At 56.2% G+C, this 21,476-nt stretch overlaps 1 protein-coding gene across 1 annotated transcript in view; it reads right to left on the reverse strand.

Moving 5' to 3' along the window:
- The window catches only part of NLRP1 (NLR family pyrin domain containing 1), a 43,475-nt gene extending 29,631 nt beyond the window's left edge, over positions 1-13,844 (reverse strand). Inside the window, 8 exon segments of the mRNA XM_088027046.1 lie at positions 841-1,044; positions 3,070-3,267; positions 3,694-4,144; positions 4,432-4,584; positions 6,277-6,300; positions 11,071-11,238; positions 12,193-12,257; positions 13,511-13,844. Of these exon segments, the coding sequence (XP_087883172.1) occupies positions 841-1,044; positions 3,070-3,267; positions 3,694-4,144; positions 4,432-4,584; positions 6,277-6,300; positions 11,071-11,238; positions 12,193-12,257; positions 13,511-13,844 (1,597 nt within the window).
- Positions 13,845-21,476: the final 7,632 nt, after the last annotated feature.

Here is a 21,476-nt window from a genome sequence, read left to right on the forward strand (position 1 = left end):
TATTTCCCTTTTTGCCTTGGTTGCTAAGATGCTCAAAATCAATTAATAATTAATTACTTGCAAGTAATTAGTCTTCGTGGCTTTCATCCTTGCTTCATTTTAAGGTTATTGCATTTGTATGTTTCTGTAAAACTTTCTCTAATCCCTCCTTTCTTTCTCTCCTTCCTTCCTTCCTTCCTTCCTTCCTTCCTTCCAAGCAGTGTAACTTATTAAGTCAATCAATACGCTCTGAGCCTGGGCCACACACATTTCAGGACCACGGATTCCACAAGTTTACTCCTACCTGGGTGTGGAAAGAATCCTTTCCATTTACCATCTCTCAGATTTCAAGGGCACATCTCTGAGCATTAGGGTCACTTCTAAGGGGATGGCTTCTCAGTGGCTAAGACCCTGGGTGGCAGGGGGAGCCCGTGAGCCTGCGACTGTTCTTGTCGCCCACATGGCAGACGGAGCCCGATTTGGGGGTTAAAGGTGTGGAGTCTGGCGTCAGGGAGAGCACAGAGGCTGAAATCCACCCCTGCCTCCAGGAACTGCGCAATCCTACATCTTTGAGCCCTGCTTCTCTCATCTCCACGGTGGGGTGATAAGGATACCGCGCAAGGGAGGCACTGGGCACAGAGCCTGATGTGTTTGCTGCACTGGGTAATGCACCTGCATTGTAATTTCTAGGGGCTGCCTAGAAACGGTGGCTTAGCCCGACGGAGGGAGCCAGCCAGCAGGGGTGTTCTGGAGAGGGGTTTCTGATGCACTTGATACCCTCTGTGCTCAGCCTGCCCATCTGGCCCCCACCTGTCCCTCAGCCCCATCCACCCCTCTCCAGGAGCTCTGCAGGGGCCTCACCTGTGCTATGGTTTCCAGATGTTTCGACTGGAGGCCACCCAGCCCTGGGAGCCTCCTGCTTTCTGGGCTCGGGGCTGGGCTGCAGTGGGGACCCACAGTCCCCCAGGACCGCCGTGGACGTGGGAGCACTGGGTGACTCCTGGAGTGGCAACTCTTGGTCTGGGGAGCTTGGAAGGGCTTGGTAAAAGGTCAAGGAAGAGTCTCCTGGAGGGAAAGACAGGAATGAAACTGCCAAATCCTGAGCATCCCTTGTATGTCGGCCCCTCCGTTCTGAGCTCTCACTACACTCCTTTGGGATGTGTGTTGTTAATCCCAGATTTAAAACCATAAAGATGAAAAAGAACCCACCTTACCCTTTCGAGGTCGCCTACTATTTCCTACTGTAGCCAACCACGAACCTACTTTCTGCCTTTCTAGATTTGCCCGTCCTGGACATCCCTTATAAATTGAATTTCGTGCTATATGGTCATTTTTTTACTGGCTTCTTTGACTTATCATGTGTTCAAGGGTTATCCATGTTATGGTTCATATCAGGACTTCATCCTTTCATTGGAAGATGATTTCTGTGTCTGTAGAGACTGTATATTGTTGATCCATTAGTTGATGTACATTTGGGTTGTTGATGCTTTTTGCCTTTTATGGGTAACGGTACAATGAATTTTCATCATGAAAATTCACGCACACGTTTTCGTGTGAAGGTATGTTTTCATTTCTCTCGGGAGTCGGTAAGGTGTTGTTTTTTTTAGAGGATGATTAAAATCCTCTAACATTGATGGCGGCAAATCACTGAGTTGGATGCTTTAAATGAGTGAATTCTATCTCGATAAAACTATCGCCAAAAAGAATCATAAAAATAGAGGCCCAGTTTTATTCTCTTAGTAGCCGGCCTGGAACTTCCTTTCGGCGAGAACGTCTATTAGGTAGAAGATGCTGAGAAGCCACTTGGCCAGGTCGGGCGCCTCCTTTCTAGGACAAGTAGTTACCAGGCGGCGTCTAAACCCTGGGGCAAGTTGGGACAGGGCAGCATCGCTCTGCATCATGGTCGTCACGGGGCAGAAGCAGTGGGACCGGATGCTGCATGGGGGGGTCGCAGGGAGACAGATGCAGGCGGGGGCACCACCTTTGTGGGGGGACATGTGACTGGTCTAACCCTCTCCCGCATAGTATGTCAGTAGAACTGCACCGCACACTCACACTTCTGTGCAAATGGACTCTTTGGTGTGGGTCACAGACGTGCCCATTCTGTACTGGGGGGTGGGGCTGGAGGGGAGACTGTGGAGCGTGAAGGCTCAGCTGGGGGAGCAGGGACACGGCGGGGCCGGGGGATGAAGTGACTTGCTTCAGTCACACAGAAAGCAGGTGAGGTCAGGGGAATGAGGGCAGTGGAGCTCAAGCTTGGGAGCGGAGAGGGGTGCTGGGCACCAGGCGGAGGGAAAGCAGAGGGGCTGCGAGATCAGCAGCGGGGACTTCCACAGAGCGGTAGCAGGAATGGCTGGTTCCAGGTTCCAGCCCTGGCTCTGTCTGCAAGTGATGCCTGAGCGTGGACCAGTGCTTCCACACCGGGCCGAGGTGGCCACGCAGAACCCGGATTCGACAAGAGAAAGAGGCAGGGTGTCATTAAGATCTGCGGCCTGGGTAGGGGCCCCTAGGTGGTACAGTCGGTTGAGCATCTGACTCCTGATTTCAGCTCATGATCTCAGGGTTGTTAGATCGAGCCCCATGTTGGGATCCGTGCTGAGCGCAGAGTCTGCTCGAGATTCTTTCCCTCTGCTCCCCTCTCCTTCTCAAAATAAATCTTGAAAAAAAAAAAAAGGATCTTCGGCCTGGGTGACTCAGGATGGTGAAGGCTGAAATAAGAGAAGTCAGGAGAGGGAACTACGCAGCACTGAGGAATGAGCCTGCCCTCCTCTTGGGGCTCATCCGAGTCCACCTTGGAACTTTCTGGACTGCCCTGGCCCTGAGGATCTTCGGAGCCTGCCAAGATAACCCGCTGAGCTCTGCCAGGGCAAGGGCGGTGTTCCATGTGGCACCCGGCGCGGTAAGACCTGCCGCCCGCCCCGCCTGGCTCTCCTGTCTGCATCTTTCACTTCGGACGGGGTGTCACCGCAGTGCTGGAACCTTCCAGAAGATCACTTCCAGGCCGCCTGCCTCCACCACCCCAGCCTGGCTCCTCCATCCCTCTTCCTTCCCCTTTTCTCCACCCAGAGCCCCATGCAGCCCCAGGCTCACCTGGGTGGAATCCGCGGGGGGCCCCGGGGCCGGCGCGGCCAGCCTTACGGTTCCGCGTGTGTCCAGATGTGTCCGGTGGCTGTCTCCAACACCCCGTCTCTGCGGCCTGGACGAACCTCAGCACGTCGGTGGAGGTGAGCCCGCTGGGGGATTGCACGCTGGGTGCACTCTGGGAGCAGGGGAGTGGGGGGCAATTGGCTGCGGGGGGTAGACACAGAGGTGGGGCTTGGGGCCGGGCCGGGCAGGACCTGGGGACTGAGGCCGGGGTTCTGCGCATGAAGCCGCTCTGCTCTCTCCACCGGGAGAGGCCAGGGACGCGCGCGCGTCCCGGAAACCGGATTTATGGAGCACTCACTAGGTGTCAGGCTGTGTGCTAAATGTTTCCCACGGATTATTTCGTTAAAGCTCGCATAGTCTGAACAGAGGCCGAGAGACACGAAGGGGCTTGCCGGACGACGTGGCGCCTACAGCTGCCGGGCTCCCGAGTCCGCGCCCCCAACGCAGACCAGGCAGGCGCCTGGAACTGTGCGCCTCGCACGTGCCTGCGCCTCCTCCCCCGCCCGTCCCGAGGTCAGCCCCTACCCCCAGGCCCCATGGGAACCACAGGGCGGCCTGGAAACGCACTTGGCGAGGAGAGGGGTCCCGAGTCGCTGCCCAGAGGAAGGCCTGGGGGGGGCTCCGGGGTGGGGGTCCCCAGGGGGCCGGGGGCCAGGCGATGGCCAGTGGACAGAGGGGGTTTTGCGCTCACTTGGCATGAAGGCCGCCTCGGCCCGGCCTGGGCGCACAGCCCGCTCAGGCCCATCTGCTCCCAGGTGCGGAGGGCCAGGTCCCAGGCCGGCTGCTCCCCATACTGAGCCACCAGGCCTGAGGCCACCTCCATGCCATCTGCCTTCTGCAGCTGAGCCAGGGTGGCGCCGGGAGAGGGCTTGCAGAGCGGCTTCTCAGGCAGCCGAAGCTGGAACTCCTTCAGTTCATCCTTCCCCATCACGCCTAGGTACCAGGCCAGCCGCCACGGGGCTCCGTTGGCCACCCCTGCCCTGCTGAGGGACCTTGGGGATGTGCATGGCGGACCGGGCTGGAGGTGGATGCAGAGGGGCGTCAAGCAGGCAGAGGACAGGGTCTCCCTTCACCTTTGCCCCTCCCCTGGCCCAGGGCGAGACCCCCACCGGGATCATTCCCCTGCACCTGGTAGATTCTTCTTCCCTGGTGTAGACCCCAGGGCCCCTGCGGTTAGGAGAAGGGAGGGGCAGGAGAGGGAGGAAGGGCTGTGGGAGGGAGGAGCCCGGAGAGGCCGGGAGACACAGACGAGCCCAGGCTCTGTGGGGACGCTGGAGTGGGGTGCAGCCAGCCAGAGACACTCACCCTTCTCTGCTCCTCAGGGTCCCACAGCCTGAGCCTCGATGGTGCTGGGAAGTGGGCTGAGCTCAGAGCCAAGCGCTCCCAGGCCCCATCAGGCGCCTCTTGGCCGCGGGACACCGTCCACGGAGAAGAGCCGGTCATGCAGAGGACCCCAGGCTGGGTGTGCCGGGGACAGGGGAGGGGCCACCTCCGCAGGTGGGCGGGGGACGGGGCGCAGACCCACGACACCCAGTGCCTTTCCAGCCCGGGTGTGGACTCTCCGGGCAGGTGGGCGTCGGGCAGGCAGGGCGCTCCAGAAGGGTGGGGTCCCCTGAGTCAGCAGGGCAGCTCCTTACTGAACTGCTCCAGCCGGGCCAGGGAGCCACCCCCAGCCTCTCCTGGGTGGCAGTCTTCCCGAGCCCCCCTGCCCATCCTGCCACGTCACGTGTGCGTTCCTGGCCCCGGGGTCGTCTGCTTGCCCACAGTCAGCTAGGAGACGTCCAGCCAGAAAGCGGAATGGCCCCCACCCCATGGCCACAGAGCCAGGCCTCTGTGGACACGGCACAGGCTTTCTTCCTCTTTTGTTGAAAGGAGAGACGTGAGCAATGGATCCCTGTTGCCTAACAGTTTCTGGAGATGCCTTGATTTGACAAAGCGTCCGCTCGTCTGCACGCAGCCTCCTCCTGCGGCCGGTTCCTTCCTCTGAGTCTCGGTTTGCTCCTGTGTCGGGGGGATCTGAGCCCTCCATGAGGGACCCCATGGTCCTGGACGGTGGGAGGTAAGCCCGGGTTAGCGCAGGCTCTGCGGGCTTAGGGCTCAGCCCCACAAGACTGCCCCCCTCCGGTGTCAGGTGCACACGGGGTGCCCAGGTCACCCTCCCGTCTGCCCGATTCAGTGACAAATTCAGAGGTTCCCCCCCTCCGACCCTTTTTCAGATTTGTTATTTGTGATTATTTGTTAGAAGGACCCAGAGGACACAGGACAACGTTGTCCTCAGCGGCTTATTATCAAGGATACAAGTCAGGAGCAGGCAGGAAGGGGTGCAGAGGGCAGGGTGTGGGGAGGGGGCGGTCCAACATCCCCATGTGCTCACAGCACGGAAACTCTCTGAACCCTGTCATTTAGGGGCTTTATGGAGGTTCCGTTTCGTAGGTGAGATTAAGACATTGGCCTTGGGGATTAACTTAGCCTCCAACCCCTCTTTCTGGACATCCTGCCTTGGTCTTTGGGTGAGCAGCCCCGCCCTGCAGCTCTGGGGGGCCCAGCCACCTGCCATCCTTGTTAGTGCGCAGACTAAGAGCCTGAGGGTTTTAGGAGCTGTGTGCCAGGAACTAGGGACAAAACCCAAATATTTACCTTTTAATACATCACAAGGTGGGGGTGTCCTAGGATTCTGGATAATGAGGGAGACCCCGGGTCTTGGAGGCCAAGGCCAGGCAGAGAGAGGCTGACAGAGCAGAACAGAAGCAGAGACATGCACCCTTCCCCCCCAGCCCAGTGACCTCCACGGCTGCCCACTCACCTGTCCCCACTTCTCTTGGGCGTCTGACCTGGGCTGTGAGCGTGTCAGCTTTGGCACCTCTAGGCTATCAGACATGGAGTGCGTGAGTCCCGGACTAAACTTTCATTTCAGGCGTCTGAGGGGGGCGTGGAGGCCCAGAGGAGCAAGGGGACTTGCTCAAATCACACAGCAGGTCAGTGGCTCAGCTGGGGCTGGGGGCCAGGTGTGTGGATGCCCCAGTCGAGGACTTCCTCTTCTGGCTCATTAACTTCTAGGTCAGCAGGATTCGGAGGGAAGAACACAGGCTTTGCATCCACAGGGCCCGGCTCTGCCCTTAGCAGTTCTGAAATCTTGGCCAAGTCACTTACCTTGCTGGCCCTCAGCATGGACATCTGTAAGTGGCGGGGGGGGTCACGTCTACTCAGAAGGTGTAAAACCGAATAACGCCCATGAAGGCAGTGAACAGAACTGCTGGAGCACTTAACAGGTGCTTAAAATAAGTTGACCTATTCACCCTCTCTCCCCTTTTTAAAATTTCCCCTGCCAATAATCCTACTCATTTTTGAACAGCCAACCCAAGTGGCACCTCTTCCAGGAAGCCTCTCCTGCTTTCACTTTCCATCCCCTTGTTGCCTTGTGTTTCCACCGTCTGTGCCTGGAGGCGGCTGGTGCCAGGAAGAGCACAGGGGCTTTGCTTCTGGTTGGTCCGGGGTCTTCGGATGCCTCTGCCGCTAGCTCACTGTGACTCTGCGTCATGTCAGCCTCGCGTGGGACAGGGACAGAGCAGAGGGTCCAGACACGCCATTTACCTTCTCCTTCTCAAGCTCATGGGTTCCTTGGAGGCAGGCACCTGAGCCTTATTTGTTTTGCACCTAGGAAAGTAGCTCGCTGCTTTGCACGGCCTTTGCACATTCGGATCATACGTGTGATGAAGAAGTGATTAGAGATATTATTATTGTTTTTTTATTGGAAAACTTTTTTCTTTCTTTTTAAAAAATTTTTTATTGTTATGTTAATCACCATACATTACATCATTAGTTTTTGATGGAGTGTTCCATGATTCATTGTTTGTGCATAACACCCAGTGCTCCATGCAGAACGTGCCCTCTTTAATACCCATCACCAGGCTAACCCATCCCCCTACCCTCCTCCCCTCTAGAACCCTCAGTTTGTTTTTCAGAGTCCATCGGCTCTCATGGTTCGTCTCCCCCTCTGACTTACTCCCCCTCATTCTTCCTCTCCTGCTATCTTCTTCTTCTTTTTCCTTAACATATATTGCATTATTTGTTTCAGAAGTACAGATCTGTGATTCAACAGTCTTGCACAGTTCACAGCGCTCACCGTAGCACGTACCCTCCCCAATGTCTATCACCCAGCCACCCCATCCCTCCCACCCCCCACCACTCCAGTAACACTCAGTTTGTTTCCTGAGATCAAGAATTCCTCATATCAGTGAGGTCATGTGATACATGTCTTTCTCTGATTGACTTATTTCACTCAGCATAACACCCTCCAGTTCCATCCACGTCGTTGCAAATGGCAAGATCTCATTCCTTTTGATGGCTGCATAATATTCCATTGTGTATATATACCACATCTTCTTTATCCATTCGTCTGTCGATGGACATTGAGATATTATTTTAATTTTCATTTCACTGGGACAACTTCATGCACCGCAGAGACTACCATTGTCCCTACTATGCTCTGTGTCCTTCCAGACAGACAGACAGATGCAGACGCACACATGCAACTATATAAAATACATAGCTTTGCTGGGCTACACAATGTGTTTATTGTATAACCTGCTCATCTTTGTTACTGTGTCATACTTGATACAGAAGGGCCCTGCCGCTCCCAGGCTTCTCATCTCAGCCAGTAACTGCTCAGGGCCCCAGATGCCGGGGTCACCCTTGCACCCTTGCCACCTCTCTTTCCCTCAAACCCCACATCCAGAGCCTGACTTCTCACTGTGCCCATGGGTCCCGCCCTGGTGCAGACCCCCATCATCTTGTATCCTGAGCATTGCAGTAGCCTCCTAACTGTACCCAGACCATTGAAGTAGCCTCCTAACTGTACCCGGACCATTGCAGTAGCCCCCTAGCTGTACACAGACCATTGCGGTACCCTCCTAGCTGTACCCGGACCGTTGCAGTAGCCTCCTAGCTGTACTCGACCATTGCAGTAGCCTCCTAGCTGTACCTGGACCGTTGCAGTAGCCTCCTAGCTGTACCTAGACCACTGCAGTAGCCTCCTAACTGCCCCCAAGCTCTAACTGCCCCCTTGGCTGTCTGTCTACCGTCCATCTGGCAGCCAGAATTACCCACTTAAAACATAAACCAGGCCAGGTCACTTCTCCACTCAAAATCTTGCAATACTCCCCATTTTTCTTGGAGTAAAAGTCAAAGTCCCAGTAGTGCCTCACGAGGCCCTGTATGATCTGGTCCCTGAGGTCTCTCTGATTTTCTCTCCTACCTCCATCCCCTCTGGTCTCCTTTCTGTTCCTCGAACACACAAAGAACGCTCTCACCCCAGGGCCTTTGGACAGGCCCTCCCATCCTCTTGGGATGACCCCCCCCATAGCAGAAAGCTTGTTTCCTCGCCTCCTGTAGAGCCGCCCCCTTCCCTCCCTGAGACCCCTGACCTGCTGTTTCTGCACCATCTGGCCTCAGAGGTGTGCTTATTGGCTTTGGGTTACCCTCACCTGCCAGTAGGACGTTAGCTTCCTGAACACGGGGTGGGGTGGGGGTGCTGAGACCACTTTGCTCACGGGGAGCCCTGGCCGTGGATCAGCGCTGTCCACGCTGAACTGCCGGCTTCCTCCTTGTCCATCTAAACAGGGCTCACCGTGGCCACTGGATGGCACTGGAGTCCTTTCTGTGCCTCGAAGCCAGGTCCTGCCTTGGTGGCTGGAGGACCCGCGGGTGTGCTCCCTCTGGGTCTGGGTGTGTAGTTCCCTGGTTCTGGTGCCTTGGGTCTTTGCTCCCGGTCTGATGTTTTGGGGCCTTTTAGGAGCAATTAAACACTTCATTTTATTTCTTTATTTTATTAAATAATGCTAGTTCCTATTAAAAATTAATTTGGCTGGTGTCCTTCTGACCGGTCCCATCACCCCCAGCCCCAGGATTCCCCAGCCCCCTCCCCATCTCTGAGGTGGGGCAGTGTGGCCCCAGACCCCCAGGAAGAGAACAGGCTTCCCTCACGTCCCCCCAGCCCCCAACACAGGCCCAGTGTCCACCTCCTTCCAGAATCATCTGTGTGGGCGTGTGGTCCATCCTGTGGACCCAGCAAGGAATCCTGGCCAGGAGCTGTACTGTAATTTATGTAATCAGTCCACTTGGGTGGAGATTTAGCTAATTTTCCTTTGCATTCTGCTGTGAATGCATGAACACCGTTGTGTGTACAGGTGTCCTCGAGCGTGCTTGTGAGCACCCCCAGGCGGAGGAACTTCCGGATCGAAGAAAACACACATTTAAAATTTTGGTTCAGAAACGTGCGATTCTTGGGAACGCACTTATGCTTCCCTTTCAAGCTCCTCATCACGCAACGTTGTGCATCTTTGGTTTGTCCTCTAGGAAGTTTTAAAGTCACGCATTTGACCCATTTCTTAGAAACGCATACAACACGCTGTCGTCAGGCACATGACTCACGTACTTCCTGATGTTTAGTTTGCGCCTACAGCTCGTCACTACCCTCCTTGTGATCCATGCGGCCATGTAATACAGTTTTCATCTTACTTGACATCTTCATAAGGGTGCACGTGGGCATCCTGGGTCCGTCAGGAACAAGACGGGCTGTGACGATGCGAAATGGTTGAGCTGACGTTTCTGGCGGTGGTCCTGGGGGTGGGAGGGGTGCGTGCGGGTATCTGTGGAAATGGACCCACCTCAGGCAGAACTTTGCCAAGCTGCTCATTTTATCTTCCCAACATTTTTCTAAGCCAGGAGATCCTCGTGCTTATTTTGCAGCTGAGACCAGAGAGTCCAAAGCCCCGTGTGTCCCCCGCTGTGCCTCCCGCCGCCTCTGGGGCGCTGCACGGTGCGCCCTTGGGTGACGAGCTGTGTCCGCCTCCAACAGGCTTATCATCCTCTCGTTGCTCCCACGGCGGCTGCCTGAGCTTGGGTGCACCTGCGGCTCGCTCTGGCCCTCACTCCGGGGGAGGCCCAGCCTTCCCGAAATGCACCTGAGTCCCTTGCACTAAGTGTCCCCCTCCCTCCCTCTACCCCCCCACCCAAGCAGAGCTTTGAGCTGGGAAATACAGAGGTGACACGGTGACCTCTGAGTGTATCCAGCTCCGCTGCTGTTCCTCAGAACAGAGGTTCTCTAACAGCAGTAGGAGGATCTGGGATTAGCTCTGGGGGTGGACTTCTGTGCCGTAAGAGGTGCTGAGTGCAGGAATAGTTCCAGGAGTTAAGGAGCCTGTGAGAACAGGCCAGATCCTCAGCCGCCTGGGGCTCAGCGTGGAGAATTAATGAGGCCCCTCGCGGCGGCCCCACTAAGCCTCCTTACAACGCGACAAATCCGTGTGCCAAAGGGTCGTTAAACTCCATCCCTCGGGCTCTCTTTTCCTGACAACACCTTCTTTGGCCACCGGGTGGTGATAGATCAGCAGGAATAAGCCTGCGGGCTTCTCTGAGCCGCCTGGGACCACGGGGCGTTCTGTGAGCCCAGAGCTGGCCCAGAGCTGGCCCAGGGGATGGGCTGAGGATGAGGTCTCTCCTCTCCTGACTCCTGTCTCCGTCCCAGAGAGCGGAGGAAGCAGCTCTTGCCCCTCAAGCATCTCCCGGGCTCCCACGCCAGCCACTTTGGGTGAGGCCGCAGGACAGGGCCTGCCGCCTGGTGGCTCCTGCAGATGAGGTGGGTCCCGCCTTCTCAAGGAGGCATGGCCTGCAACCATCAGGTCAAGGCCCTTTGATCCAGGTTCTCCGGACACGGCTGCAGGGCACGTCCTCCCGTCCTCCCTGCTCCATGTCTTGCCTGTCTGCTTCCCGGGCTGTAACTTCGCCCAGGGCCAGGTTTCTGTCTCCCTTGCCCACAGCCCTGCCCCAGCACCTGCTGCAGAGGTGGTTGCAAGGACGAGAAGGTCACTACGTATTTGTTGAACCAAGGGATGAATGACTAGTAGGACGAGAAGCTGGCCTCACGGAGCTGCCTAAGCTCCTCACCGGCACCCGGCTGCCTTCGGCCACAACTGGACCTTTGCCTTCTTGCTTTCTTCCCGGGCTTTTGCCACAGGACCCGCTGCCAGGCTGCGTTTGCTGAATTATGTCCTCTCTTGGCAGCGTGACTGTGCCCCTGGTGGCCCCCGGCGGACCCTGCTGGGTCAGGTCTGCCTGCAGCCAAATGGGTTAGATGTGCGGAGCTCGTCTACCTCCGTGAAGTTTTGAATTCTCACCTCCAGTCCCGGCAGTCCCTGTGGTGCAGGGCGTGCGGTGGAGACGGCCCGGAGAAGCAAGCCTAGTGGCTCGTGGGGGCTCGAGGCGAGAACTGGGGGGCGGCGAGCGTGCTTCGCTGGCCCCTGAGGGCTCACGGTGGACCACACGGTTCCAGGCACGGAGGAGGTGCTCCGTCCAAGGGGCATTATTTCCAGTTGTGCAGGACTGTGCAGAGGATGTGGGAAATGCAGAAGCAGTCCTCAGCCCCCGGGGTTGGCTCAGCGAAGACTCCCCGAGGAGCAGGAGGGGAGGGACCCTTCTGTGCTTACGTCTGCATTGACGAGAGGAGCCCACCTTGGTTCCTCTGTTTTTGCTTCCACCGCCGGGGACCCTTGTATGATACAAGGTGAACACAGGGAGGGAGGGAGGAGGCTCAGACTCGGAGCAAAATGTGCACCTGGGGGGCAAACCTCAGACCGGAGAGTGCGGTCTGGCAGAGGGGTCCTGGAGAAAGTTCGGATGCCACCTCCTCTGGGAAGCCTTCTCTCAACCGCCAAGCTCCTGCTTATGTCTTGTGTGAGACACTCTGCTTCCCAGCCTGTCAGACCGTGAGCTCCTTGAGAACAAGGGTGGGATCTTATTTCTTATTTCTTTCCCTGTTCCCCTCCTTGCGCTGCCCTGCTGAGTGCCTGGCGTGTGCTGGGTGCATAAGACGTACTTAGAGGAGGGTAGAGTTAATTGAGCCCCGAGGATGGATGGACACAGAGACTGCCCCCGGGGGCACTGATGCTATAGGAGGACAGAGGCAGGGAAAGGTCCTGCCAGAGGCTCTGAAGCTCTAAGGAAAGCAGAGCAGGGACACGATCTCCTGGGGCGGGTGTGTCCCTTGGTCCCTGGACGGGCCAGTGTCACTTGGTCCTTCTCCCGCGAGCTGTGTTCCCCCGGCCCCTTGCTGCTGGTCTGGGTCTGGCAGGAGACTAGAGCATGGGAGGGAGGGAGGGCAAGTCAGGGCATTTCCCCCTCTTTGTTCTGGGCACTTTCTGGCCACATAGCTGGCTCTGGATTCCTGCTGGACCTGCCTCTGCCTGTGGTCTCTCCTCCTGCCCAGTGACCTCTGCGGAGGCTCCAGCTTGGGCTGGATGGCCCTGGTAATAAACCATCACCTCTCTGTGTCCTGCAGCCCTGCAGGGATACTGGTCCTGCTATTGCTAACTTTTGGGGGGCTTCTGTATCCTTGTTTGGCTTCTTAGGCTTTTCATCCTGACTGTGGCTCATCCTCTGTATTAACTTCCTTGAATTTTGAATACAAGAGTGCTTTGTCTTCCCAGCAGGCCTCTGACCGTCCATCTAGTGCTTAGACCCGTGGAAGGTCCAGTCTTGGACCAACCTCTGTCCTGGCTTCTGCTCCCAGGGACCCTTTGCCTTGAGCACACTATTCCTGCAAGCCACCCACTGGTGGCCCACTTAAGAGCCAGAGTTGTCCCCTGACATTATGTGCCTTACAATTCATTTTGGGTGATTTTGGTGATCTGCATCCTTGGCTGAACTGATCCACCCCTGCCCTGTGAGGGAGGGTCTTGGATCCTGGCAGAGCAAGGTCGGGGTGGTGGTGCAGGACCACGGCATCCAGGATGCTGGGCGACTTCTGTGCCTTGATGCTCAGAAGAACAATGTGTGAAGCATATTCAGGGGGTAGCAAGCTTCAGGAATTCATCATACCAAGAGCTGGTGCCAGTAAACAGAAAACCCTTCCCGAGGTGCCCGGCTGAACCCAGCAATCGATCGGGGTGTGGGATGATTAAGTGGAGCGAGTCCGTCACTCGGCCATCCCCGCGGTGGACCAGTGACTAGGTCCCTTAGGAGACCTTGTTGGAGCCAGGGGCTGGCTGGGTGGACCCAAGGCTGACCGCAACGGTGTTCCCGTGCTCCTTGCAGGGTGGCGGAAGACGGAGATCCTCCTGGAACCCGTGGTGGAGTCAGAGGCGTGGGGGCTGCAGGGGAGGTACGCGGGCCGCGTGGGACCTCGCACAGGCTTCCCCTGCGGCGGGAAATAAAGAGTGTTACAGCTTCACTTTGACAAGACAACGCGACTCTCATTGAACAAGGCATTGGAGGGGGAAAGAGCCAAGGGAGGGTGAGGGAAAGAGGCCCGGGGACAGGGAAAGAGAAGACACTTGAGGGCTGAGTTGCAGTTACTGGGAAAAGAGGGAGCCGTGGGGGAGGGGGCCACCGAAGGCCTGGAGTGGGCGGGGCCGCGGGGCCGCGTGGGAGCTGGAGTGGGCGGGCGGTGGCCGAGGGCGACGGGGAGGGCTGCAGAGGTCGGCGGGTGGTGTGGAGGCGTCCTGGGAGGGCTCGGGCAGACGCCGGCCCTGGTGGTGGTTCCTCCGAGAGTCCACACAATCCAGCTGAGGAACTGGGCGGACGGATGGGCCCTGCTCCTGACCGGGATGTCGGGTGCGGAAGCGGGAGAGAGGTCCGGGCTGGCTCTGAGCGGTGCAGGGGACTCCGTGGGGCCAGCAGGCTGCAGGTGGAGGCTCCCGCCAAGCTGGGGGCGTCTGGGACATCCGGAAATGCACGTGAGTGAGGCATCTCTGTACAGCTAAGTCCCTTTATTAACTTAATGAGTTTGGCTGCTCTCCTGGAAATGTAAGTGCCATTTGGTGCTGTTGCGGCTGCTTCTGAAGGGGTGTTGTTAAAGCTTAGAGTGTGGGAATGCACACTAGGGATGAAGCAAGCGGCCTGGGACATTTCGAGCATCATGCACACGTCTCAAGGACCTTCCGAGTGGAGAGCCCTCCATGCACCGATGTCGGCCTGTGCAGTGAGGGGCTGGGGATGCGGCGGCGGGAATCTGAGACATTATCTGGGCCATCCGATCCACGCGGCTAATAATGAGTAATACTTGGGGGACTAATATTAATGTCATATTAAGGTTGAAGCAGAGACTGCAAAAGGGCCCAAACACTTCCCAGCCCTTCTGTCTGCTGCACATGGAGGCAGCCTCCTGTCTAGGTTTTCTTTTTTCTTTTAATTAATTTATTTGACACACACAGAGAGAGAGAGTATGACATGAGCAGGGGGAGTGGGAGAGGGAGAAGCAGACTCCCTGCGGAGCAGGGAGCCCGACGCAGGGCTCACTCCCAGGACCCGGGGATCGTGACCTGAGCCGAAGGCAGACGCTTCACCACTGAGCCCGCCGGGCGCCCGCTGGTCTGGGTTTCTAAAGGCCGACCCCACAGTCCTGGCTCTGGTCTTTCCACACCCAGGTTTGTGTTCGATTGTCCTGGAGGTTCCCAGACACACTGAGAGGGAACCTTGTGCAAACTGCTTCTTCCAAACACAGGCCCAGACTTAAAACAGCAACAGTGGAGACTGGAGCACCGGGCAAGAGGAGAACAGACCGATCTCGATCTCCGTCCTGCAACTTTTATTCTTTGCAACAAGAGAGGCTTGAAGTCAGGGGAGGTCCCTGGGCTTCCGATTGCATAATATTGTCGTGAAACCCCCCTTCTCTGAATTGAGTTTGGACCCGAGAGCTGGATGTGGATGCCACGGGACAGGAAAACCTTCCCAGACGAGGTCAGCCAAGAGACCCTCATAATTCATGGGGTGCCAAGTCCCCCGGAGCAGGGGGGAGCATGGGATGGAGCAGCCGTCTCCCACTCTCTGACCCTCGCCCCTCAGTGAGCCCGCAATGAGGGCACCGATGCTCCGGCCGGAGGGAAATGGAGGTGCGGAGAGGTCAAGACTCTTGGCAAAGCCTCCCAGCTGGACTGGATGCGGATGGTCTCCTGCTGATGTTGCTCCCTCCCCCCGGGATCACCGACGAGGAAGGTGTGTATCAGGGGCTCCACGTAGAGTCAGCTTTGAGCGCAGCCCAGCCTGAGAAAAGTGTCTGTGGTTCCCTCCACCCCCTCTTGGCTCCTGTCCCAGCCATGGACTCCACATGGCTGGGTGCTTTTATAAAATTTTTATTTTTCAATTACATGCTCATGGTAAGAAACCCAAACAACACAAACGTGGGTGAAGTGGGTGGAGAAAGGCCTCTCCTCCCCCTCCTCCGGGTGCGAGACCTTTTTCTTTGCTTAGGACACGTGGAGCTGTGGTTGTGGACAGCGGCTCAGGGGCCAGGCGTCCAGGCTCGATCTGGGCTCCGGCCCTCGCTAACCTCACAGCCCTGGGGCATTCACAGAACTCTGTGCCTCGGTTTCTTCTTTTGACACATGGGATGATGGCGCTCGTCTCGTGAGGTTGCTGTAGGGAGGAAATATTTAGGTACGTGCCTAACAAAGAATACGTATTCAGCAAATCATTAGCTAGGTTTTATTATATGTGGTTTTTAAAATAAAAAATGAGTATTAACACTATACATATTGTGTACAACTTCCCTTTTCAATTTCCAGTATGTTGTCGATATCTCTCCAAGTCTGCCCATATGGCACTTTTAAAAAAATGGTTGTGTAAAGTTTTATTTGTATGGAGGCACTATAATTTATTCGTTTCGATATGGACAGACGTTTACATTATTCCCACAAGCAATGTTGCAACATTGTGCTTTTGCAAGGTACGCCGCTCTGGAGGTCTGATCGGCAGATTCCAGGGTGTATGTAAATAGATATTTGAAGTCTGATTATATATTGAAGCATTTTTGCCAAGATGTGGGGCCGGTTATATTCTTACTGACAGCGTAATAAGAAAGCCCACTCACCCGACCTTCACCGACACTTGAGTTATTCACCTTCTAAATGGAGAGTAAAGAAGTATCCAGCCAACTGTGTGCATGATAACAATGTTTCTACAAAGGTAAGTTAAGTTCTTGGGTCACAGATCCATATGCACAAATAACATGAAAGAGACCAAGAGCCCGGACGGCAAGAGGCATCCAGCCGCCGGAGCACAGTTTAAACTAAAAGACAAGTGTATCCTGGAAGCCGTGTGGAACCTTCTCTGATCCCATGACACCTGCTCGTTACTGATCCCGTGTTAGAGGTGAGAAACCGAGGCAGCCAGGGGTTAAGCAACTTGCTGAAGACCAGGAGGGGGTTCTGCCGTTTGTGGGCCCTGCTGCCGCCGCCCCACACAGTCTGGATTTGAAGAAACCAGTGAGGCCTCATGGAAACCATAGCTATGTGAGCTCGGGCGCCGGTGGGTGCATTGATCCACCTTCCCGTGTGGGCATCTTGAGTGTTCCTCCCCGATCGCCCGTGGGGGCCTCCTGCTCTCGCGCTCTGTGCATGCCTATCGCGTAGTGCATCCCGAGCGCTTCTGCTGGCTTGCTTTTTATTTTTATTTTTTTAAAACAAAATAAAATCAGAGCCTTTTGTGTTTGAACGCCGTGTCCATAAATCAGTGCTCCTGGAATGGGAAGATGTATGTGGAAACCTGAAGACGGGGCTTTGAATTATTTATCAAGAAGTGATGCTACTTGGAGCCTCAGACACACTCAGCCGGATGACAAAACCGGGTGGCTTCTCCAGATGTTTTTGTGGCCCCAATAACCATATATTTGGTCCCTGCCCACCTTCCCAACCCCCATGGGCCCTAAGCTGCAGCTACACCCACGTGTTCCCACCTTCCCAGAGGCATCCTGCTCTGCACAGGCTCTTCTCACCCCTTCGGTGTTCCTTTCCACGTACCCACCCCGCCAACTCCTACTTGTCTGCTATGAACCAGCCTAAATGGCCCCTTTTTTCAGAAACGTTTCCCTCCCTCCCGGTCAGCTTGGTAGCCGCCTCTCTGTAGGTCTGACTGGGTACAGAACACATCACGGGCCGAGTTTGTTACGTCTGCGTATGTAGCCAAAAACAACGTCAGGCACATAGTCAGAGTTTGGGCTTGTTGGGTGAGGGAGCGGTTTGAGGTCAGTGGGGGTTCTTCTGTGCTTGGATGAAGATGCGGGGGGCAGATGTGTTTTCGGCCACAGGCAATGCACGCCTGAGCGGGATGGCAAACGCACTGCGAGATTGGTGGGTATTTGGGAAGATCTTGGTAGGTCGGCAGATCTCCTGAGATGAACAAGATGATGGCGAGCGTGGATAAATTTGAAGTGTTACCGACATACTGTTCGGTGGCTCAGTGGCTCTCCGTGTCTGGGGCGAGGGACAAGTATGATTCATGGGTCACTTAAGGTGTTAAAGTGGTTCTCATCCCCCCAGTGGAGGGGGAGCTCACAGCCTTCTCTGGAAAGGGACACGAATATGCAGAATTTCGTTCACACCGTCCTCTGGGCTCATAATGACACCTGGACCACAGCGGGTGCTCGACACGCATCGGTTGAATTATGAGTGACACTCGAGCGACTTTGCATTTACCTTCTGCTTAGAACATCTTTTGCCTCCAGGTTCTTGTTAATTCTTCAAGCCTGCACTCTGGGGTCAGCCGCTCTGGAGCACGTTCTCTGGTGGGTGCTTCTCCGAGGGGCTGTTGATGACACGCTGGTTTTAAACACAGGACTTACTGTACTGTGCTGATGTTACTTGCTTAGGGTGTGGATCCTGCTAGATCTAGAGCTCGGTAGAGGTGGGAGCCGGGCTTGATAAGTCGCCGATCGACTGGAGCACCCTGTAAGTGCCCGTGAGTGGACTGAGTGAGGGGGGAATGGTGCCACATGGCGCTCACTTCCAGCAAAGCTCAGTGGTCTGCAAGGAGACATGGGTCAGCGGGCAAGGTCCTGGACTGCACAGGGCGGGACTGGGTCTGGGTGCTGGGGCTGGACGATTGCAGAGTAGAGGCTGGGTGCCAAGAACGCAGGGAACCAAGGACATTCTCCCGCCCTGTCCCCATCTTTCTCCAAGCCTTGCCTCTCGGGGGTGTATCTGCTCCGTCTGCCATTCCGTGATAGATAACTTTCTTCACGTGACGGGACACCATTGAGTCTTACTTTTCACAGCTTTAAACACCAAAGAGACGGTCTCTGCGCCACACAAATTAAAGCATTCCTGGGGAAGAGATCCACTAGCTCGGGAACGAGGCGCTCACCCCTTGACCAGGGTCCCCGACTGGCTGTCGGGTGGGCCGAGAGGAGGGCTCTCGGAGCAGAGAAGTTTGGTTCTCGTGATTCGGGGGACGTTCGCTCTTCATCATAGCAGAGGGGATGCATCAGTGAGGATGATTTTGGCCGCAGGGTTGAAACAATCTTGCTCAGAGTGGCTTAAACAGTAAGGAGACGTACCGGCTCACGGAACGTGAGGTCCGGGGGTGTGGAGGGCAGCTCCCTGCAGTGGCGCCAGCCTCTGAGCTCCCCCGAATGTCCCGGGGTCCCAAGAGCAGAAAGAGGGGACGAGCCCCAGTGCACACCGCTTTCCAAATGTCTTCCTGCCTTGCCTGTGCCGTGGTCCCAGGGGCCAGAAGTCACACCGGCAGCCGGGGGAGGGAACATGGCCAAGCGGCTGCCGGGAGCCGTGAACTAATTCGGAGCCGTCAGTGAGAGCAGGCCATTTCCACCGTGGGCGTGCATGGGAAGGGCGCTTCTAGAGAAAGTGCCGGACGTGGGACACTTTGATTTCATTACAACAGGGGCTGAGGAGGGCATGTTGGAGGAAAGGCTCGGTCAGGAGAGCAGAAGGGCTAACGGAGCCCATCAGGCGGGAGAAAGGGGTTTGCATAGAGGACAGCAAACGAGGGAACTTCCTATCTGGGCAATGCTACGATAGTGCCAGGCTCTGCGCTAGGAGTGTTGCCTGCATTGTCTCAATGTTTACAGTTGTAGGTGGTTAAACAGGCTCAGGGAGGTTAAGCAAGTTGCCCAAAGTCACACAGTAAGTAAACGTGGATGTGAGCTCTGTTCTCTCTGGCCTGAAGGAGCCCAGGACTCGGCAGAGACAGGACGGCAGGGAAGGAGTGGGGCGGGGGGGTTTGGCGGGGTAGGGGGGTGATGTGCAGGGATTTATAGCATCAGCTCACCTCGGTGTGGGGCCCAGATGAAGACGCTTCCCACCTGCACAGAGTTCTGTCCTCTGGCACCCAGCAGGGTGAGGACACTGAGCCCAGAGCGGCCGTGCCTGTGTACACTCGGGACTTGACCGTGTGAGAAGTCCAGGAGCGGGGGAGAGGCATCCACCTCCCCGTCCCGGGAGCACAGTGGCTACAAGTGTGTACGGACCAGGCCGGGTCCGCGTGCGCGTGGCACTTCCCTGCTTCTTACGCCAATGCTGGGGCCCTGGGCGCGGCCAGCCAGGCCGGCAGGAGCTGAGCTCCCCTGAATTCGACATTTCCGACACACACCTTTGTCTCCCCAAAGTCATCAATAACAACCTGCATCCCTGCAGCATCTGCTAACGATTTATTATTACATGGGCAGTATAACATTTTCATACACACCACATTTTTCATCCCGGGTTGAGTTAATTACCACTGACTCGCAAGCAAGCCGCATTTCCGCCCGCGGCCGCCGCAGACAATAGTCCTCCCCTCCACCCGAAGCAAGAATGTGCCACCTTTCTCCAGCTCACGCACGTGCCCCTCATCTGTCACTGTCGCTCTAAATGAGACACACACACACACACACACACACACACACACACACACACACACACACAGACACACAACACACGGACGGAAAAGCCTCTGAAACTTCGGGCCCAGCAGCTTCTCCCTGATGTACCAGATGCTGTGGCGTCCTGGCCGCTGGGCGGGGGCCAAATTGGTGTCTTTCCCCTCATTTTAAGGTAATATAATAATCTTACCCAACTACTAATATTTATATGGTCCTACTATGTGCCAGACACGGCTCTAAGTCCCGCGCTTTGTAAAACACGGCATCTCACAGCTGTTCCGAAGGGCCTACTACTAGTACTCCCATTTCACAGATGGGGAAACTGAAGCACACGTGGCTCAGTGGCTTGTGGCTTGCCCCACGTGGTATGGCTGAAAGGGCTGCAGTTGGGATTCAAATCCAGGGGAGTCTGAGCTCCTGTCCACTCGGCTGAGCAGCCTTCCACACTGGGCACCGAGGGGAGCAAATCTGAGCTCAGGTGCAGGCCCGGCGGGAGGGCGCCCTGATGGACTCATAAGTCTGCCACAGGCCCCGTGCGGGATGACGGCTGCATCTGGCATTCGGCCTTCTGGTCCCGCCAGCCTTAGTCTTCAGACGAGGATGCCAAGGCCTGGAGAGGTTAAGGGATTTTTCTAAGGCCTCACAGTGAGAGACTGATGGAGTCGTGGTTCCAGGCCTGGTGGCGCGTGGACAATTTAACCGTTGCCACGGTGGGAGCCGACATGGATGTTGAACCCACTGAGAACTCACGAATCCTTGTGGCAGATCACATTATGGTCGACCAGTGATTCTTAGCTGCTCCATCTCCAGGCCAGACGGGAGTGAGTGAGACTGCGTGCCTGCCGCTGAACCATCCCGCGGTCTTGTGTTTGTTACACAACAGGAGCTGACTGATGCACTGGGGTGCAAAGCTCCTCCAGCAAAAACCCGAGGCGTGTGGCATCGGCCTGAGCCTGGGTGTGTGCAGAAAGGCCAGCGTTTCACTCTGCGGCCGAGAGACACGTGGTGAAGCCGTCACCTGCAGTAACCCGGAAGGTAGAAAAATGCGCCTAAACACCTGTGATGTTGGGTGAAGAGATTTTGAGGCAAGGTGTTGAAAGCATGGATGCTGCTAATTGCATTTGAAAGACAAACTCCAGAAGGAGTTGGGCCAGTCTGCAGGTGGAGTGTCAAGCCCAGAAGTCGCCGGGTTGGAAAATCAAACGCTTCCTCACCAATGGAAGGTGTGGTCATTGCAACGCAGCCTTGGGGAGAAGACCAAGTTCAAGGCTTCGCACCTAAGATTTTGTGGGCTGCTTCCCCCCAGCAACAGCTGACTGATGGCTGGGCGTTCGACCAATCACTTGGCCTGCACAATCCCACGGGAACCTTGTAATTCGTCCCCTAATATAATCCTCCCATAAAACGTAGCTTTGTTATTATTCAGGTCAGGCCAACCGACAGATCAGGAGATGATTAGTATCGAAAAGATAGTGTTGCTCATGGTTCTGAAGAGGGGGGCCACGCCCTGTCACGCAGGGCCACACCGGGAAGCTCTGGGGTTGGCCGGGAGGCAGAGGGGGTGAGGGGGACATGTGCACAAGGTCCCTTGCTGTGCTTTCCCTGGGGAGGAACAGGTGAGGCAGAGTGATCAGGTCTGGGATCGGCTAGTTGGAATAATTTCAGCAGGCTCTGGGGTGCAGGGGCAGGGGGGCTTGGCCCT

This window comes from Eumetopias jubatus, unplaced genomic scaffold, assembly GCF_037043125.1.
Source record: "Eumetopias jubatus isolate StellerSeaLion01/CBP00866 unplaced genomic scaffold, mEumJub1_p1.0 scaffold_10, whole genome shotgun sequence".
Lineage (NCBI taxonomy): Eukaryota > Metazoa > Chordata > Mammalia > Carnivora > Otariidae > Eumetopias > Eumetopias jubatus.